This window comes from Penaeus monodon, chromosome 41 (assembly GCF_015228065.2).
Source record: "Penaeus monodon isolate SGIC_2016 chromosome 41, NSTDA_Pmon_1, whole genome shotgun sequence".
NCBI lineage: Eukaryota > Metazoa > Arthropoda > Malacostraca > Decapoda > Penaeidae > Penaeus > Penaeus monodon.
This window is the reverse complement of record NC_051426.1, coordinates 31722585-31727584: the sequence shown is the minus strand read 5'-3', so window position 1 is coordinate 31727584 and position 5000 is coordinate 31722585. Positions and strand designations below refer to the sequence as shown.

At 37.8% G+C, this 5000-nt stretch overlaps 1 protein-coding gene across 1 annotated transcript in view; it reads right to left on the bottom strand.

Moving 5' to 3' along the window:
• Window positions 1-5000, bottom strand: part of LOC119598314 (DDB1- and CUL4-associated factor 7-like) — a 44201-nt gene that overhangs the window by 293 nt on the left and 38908 nt on the right. The window contains exons 5-9 of the mRNA XM_037947975.1: window positions 4618-4864; window positions 3912-4063; window positions 3502-3619; window positions 1948-3187; window positions 1-1455 (exon numbers count right to left, since the gene is read on the bottom strand). The exon at window positions 1-1455 is cut by the window's left edge and continues 293 nt beyond it. Of these exons, the coding sequence (XP_037803903.1) occupies window positions 3012-3187; window positions 3502-3619; window positions 3912-4063; window positions 4618-4864 (693 nt within the window). The 3' untranslated portion in view covers window positions 1-1455; window positions 1948-3011. The remainder of the gene's footprint in view (window positions 1456-1947; window positions 3188-3501; window positions 3620-3911; window positions 4064-4617; window positions 4865-5000) is intronic.

Sequence of the window (5000 nt, the reverse complement as noted above, 5' to 3'; positions counted from 1 at the left end):
CTGTGAACATGTATGCTTGAATCTCTAATTTTTTGCCGAGCTACCAAAGGAGTTAGGCAGAGACACTTAGAATTTTCATAAATACACTCACACTTTGTAGATGAATAGCTAGCCTAGTGCTGGCTAGATATGGGACAGGTTGATAGATTAAAACACAAATTAATACAGAGTACAAATACAGACCAGTCCTTGCTTGTATTTGGCTTGGCAAGTATTCAGGCAGATGTACACCTTGCCACTCTCAATAGGTGATTTCAATGCCATTGTAACACCAACTTGAACCCCTTATTTTGCCATCACCTCATGAAGATGAAACATTTGTACTCACACTCAAACAATCACTCTCTCCACGGATACCTTGCCATGTTCAAAAGCTATCCTTTTCCATTATTTAATCAGCATAAGCTTTTTTCACTTGCTCTTACAGTGGGCCCAGAGCAGTGTTCAGATTGATGGGGTGTAAATTCTCCCTGTACTGCCCTTTCAAGAATACTAAATTCCTTGAAAACAGAAACCCTGACAGAAATGAGGTATTTCATGAGAACTGTATTATAGTCAGCCATGTGAAATGCAAAACAACTCCTATTGCTCAACTTGACAATATATTTGAATTCCTAAACTGAAGCACTGAATGAATAATGTAAAGAATATGCATCTTAAAATTAGTCAATTCAGCATTTTACCACTTTTGTAAAGCTAATTTTGAACACCTGAAAATGAGTCAAATAGGGAGACGTCTGACACGTGTTTGGCCACCTAAACCAAGAGGACAAAAGTGCTCCTGAACATAAATTGTATTGAATACTACAAGTGCTGAGACTGCTCCACTCTAACATACACTTATGAACCCTCCTGCACACCCTCCTAGCATATATTTCTTTACAAGTAGAGATGAAAATCTGAATCTTTTCAATTCACCATTTGTGACACTCTCCAATTGCACAGATCATTTCCATACACACTCTTGCACCAGCAAACACCTTCTTTTACTATAACCTTTACAGTATCTGGATTCTCTTATCAATAAAGTAAAGTATTAAAACTTCACTCACGAATACTGCCCAGAATGAGAAATTTAAAAAACAAAATAAAATAATATATATGATTCAATTCAATATAAACAAGATAATAATTATTCAATCTCATATACACGAGTTATGTACAACTTTTAATTCCGGCAGCAAATATATTCAGTTTATGAATGCAAAGGCAACTGCACAGACACAGATTTATTGGCAACTGAAAAAAGATAATGGTATATAATAATTTTTTAAAAATAATAAAGAAATAAATTAACTAATAAGAAATACAAGTTTGAAAACTTCAAAAAAGCTATAACAAACTACTGTTGGTTTAATAATTTCGTAAGATCAGTGAGTTTAATTTATAATGTAATCTATAATAACGGTCTTTACAGCAGTCAGGTTGGTGAGGATCACAGCTAAACTCAACACCCTGAAAAATAAACCCTTGTAGTTACCAACACAGACATACCAATAATGTACCTTCCACTCTCAGGTGAGCAATATGTTTCATGCCAGTCAAGATGATTTAATGCCCATTACCACCTTCTGGTTCTATATCTGTGCCTCAAGTAACAGTGCAACAGATGTATTCTTGATGGCAGGTGTTCAGTAGCATTGCCACAGATGCAAACACAACAGTGGTATAACTGAAAAAACTCCCAGCGTTTCCAATGTACGCATCCTGACAACAGATTCCTCTATCCCCTTTACCAACAACCCTTCTGATTCTGGCATCTTCTTAGAAAACAAACAAAAGAAAAACTGACAGAAAAACAAAAGAATAACAAAGTCTGTTTGGAATGCAAAATATAGATACTATATAAAAAAAATAACAGTACTAATACATGACTCATACATGAATAAATGAATGCATAAAAAAAAAAAAAAAAAAAAAAAAAAAAAAAAAAAAAAAAAATCTTACTTCAGTGTCCCATGGATAGTTGTCTTCGCCAGGCTGGTCTAGCTATCCAAGAGTGCTCCTAACAGCCCCTGCTCAGTCTCGTCACACCACTGTAAAAGGTTGCTCTTTACACCTCTACACAGTATTGCCGCAGGAGAGTGTTACACCCTGGATTTTGCCTTATATTTTTCCCTTTCTATATTTCATCTTCATCACTGTCATTATTATAACTTTATGTTTAACATTATCATCATTTTAGTTATCAAAATTATTGTATTATCATTATCATTGTTATTATCAGCCTGCATGATGGTACCCCTAAGATGTAATGACACAATAAAACTGATGTTTAGTGAAATTTCTGAATAAGAATTTTTTCTTTCTTTCTTTCTCTTTTACACTTGTTCACTTATGGAAAATACTATGAATTTGTAATGCTTTCATAATTCTTCATTCCATCTGCTTATATGGAAGCAGTTGTACGCTAATCCCCTCATCTTTCACCTCTGCTGAAGGAGACCAGAGGGACCTCAGCCTTGAATCTCTTTGACTGGCCAAAAAAGAAAAGGAGTCACCCACGTTCTTTGCCTCAACTTCCACAAGCTCATCATAAAAACTCTTCCATTCGTTTGGCTGAATCTATAAAGCTCATGAGTCAAAACCAACAACAAAACAATGCAGCCTGTGATCCTTCTACTGAAAGCGCCACGCCATCCTTACTCTAAGAGTATGTCGAGACTCAGAGACTCCACATAAAATGTTCATTCTTCACACTAGCACACTCACTTGGGTTTCTATGCACCTTCAAGCTCACTGGAGACCACATTTTGGTTCAACATAACAAAGTTTCAACATGTTAACTGTTCTAGCTTTTAATCTTTTCCATTTTTTTTTTTTTTTTATCATCAGTAAGAAAAATAAAATATCCTGCAGGAAACATGACTAAAAAAGAAAGAAAGAAAAAGGTAGACAAAATAAATAAAATAAGAAATACACAAATCATAAAATAATAATGATAAAAATCAGAAAATAAAGCATAACTCTACAACACAAACACGCACACTTCGGCACTCACTTCCACTCACTCACACTCGTAAAATCTCAAGACACTTGTTGTAGCAGATAGCAATCCAATCGGGCTGCGTCGCCCCCCACTGGATCTGGTTGATCTCTCCCTCCGCTGCTGTGTATGCCAGGATTGGGTCTTCAATGGCGCGTGGCATTTGCTGCACATCCCATATCAGTGCCTGGTGGTCATCCCCTGTGGGCAGGAAGAGGAACTATCAGTCAAGATTTGCTACCTATTATACTCCATTAATATAACAGAACATCAACTGGTGTATAAACCTTATGAACACCAATTCTTACTTTTTAAAAAGCACTCATGTACCAAATATGAATAAAATCTTTGAACTAGATTTCCATAATGTATCAAACAGCATTAACATTTCAGGCAAGAGACACAAGGCAAAACTCTCAGGTCCTTGGAACTCTTCTCAAAAAAAGCAAAGTTCAGACCACACAGTCCCTGAAAATCTCAAGTAGAAATAAATTTCTGCAACCCCTAATACTTACCTGCCGTACAGATGTGGACCGAGGAATGTGGTGCCCAGGCGATTCCATTAACACATGCCCGGTGGTTGTTGAGCCGTGCCACTGGGGTGCAAGGGACACGCACATCCAGAATTATCACCTGAGGAACAGTGGCCGACTTTAGAATGCAAGATAAAACTGGAACCACATCTCTTTCAAATGGGAGGTTTTCTTCAAATCATAATCAATAATTTTAATACACTTTCAGATTATTTCAAATTACCCTAAAACTGAAACTTTCTAACTCCTTGAAATTAATCACATGAATCAACTGGCAGCACAGGAGACAGAGACATTCAATCTCACCATCAAATCCTTTCCTGTTCTTATAATGGACTTATTTTCATTATAAACCACACATGACAGAAACCAGCTCTAATAAGAACACTCACCTCACAAGCATCCATAGCAACTGTTGCCAGGTAGTTGGGGTCCTGCTTGTTCCAGGCCAGACGGAGCAGGGGTGTGTGCGCGGGGTCCTCATAGATGATTGTCGAATGCTCAAGGTGCCGGAGGTCAAACATTCTGACTGATCCATCTGCACCTGAGATCGAAAATGGGTTTGTCTGCTTATCTTTTTGGTTTGATCTCTCTCTCTGTTACATCTCGGTAATATCAGTGATTGTTTAAATAATCATTATCATCATTATCACACATTTTGCAAAAATTATGGTTCGGTTCACAAGGTAACATTTATTACAATCAGTATTATATACAACCTCAATTGTCTCAAGCCAAAGTTAGATTGCATCAAGAAGCTATTCAACAAACTTCACAGACCACTTTTATGTCTAAGGATAAAACTTAACCCAATAACCCAAGGCCAGATAACAGGCAAAAAGGACTAAACTCTGAGGTGCACATAAACATAGCAGTGCATGCCATGTATGGCTAATGTAAGCATGTTGTCATGTCTGATAATGATAGCTTGGCATATGTGTCCCTGGCAAGATGGCCATTTTCACTCTGCCATGACATACATGCACCTAGAGGCCAGCAGGCCCTGGCCAGATTGCCATCCAGAACCAAAATGGGTTCTGTGCACTGCCTTTCACCAAACCCCATCTCCCACAACTCCAAAAAGGCCACCTGACTCACCCACGGAGGCAAACATGTCCCTGCCGCCACCTGCCCTAGAGAAGGCGATGTCAAAGACCTCCTTGTCATGGGCAATGAGCTGGGTCTTCACGTGGCCCGACACGACGTTGACTCGCCCCAGCATCTGTCCAGTCTCCAGGCCCCAGATGGTGCAGGTGGTGTCGATGGAGGACGTGCCTATCAGGTTGGGCTCCACCTCATTCCAGTCGAAGGAGGTCAGGGGAGCACAGAAATCCGAATTCTTGTTCTGGAACAAATCATACAATGTGTAAATCTTGCTTATAAAATAAATAATGTATATATATAATATATGATATATATATATATATATTATATTATATATATATATATATATATATATTCATATATATATACATTATATA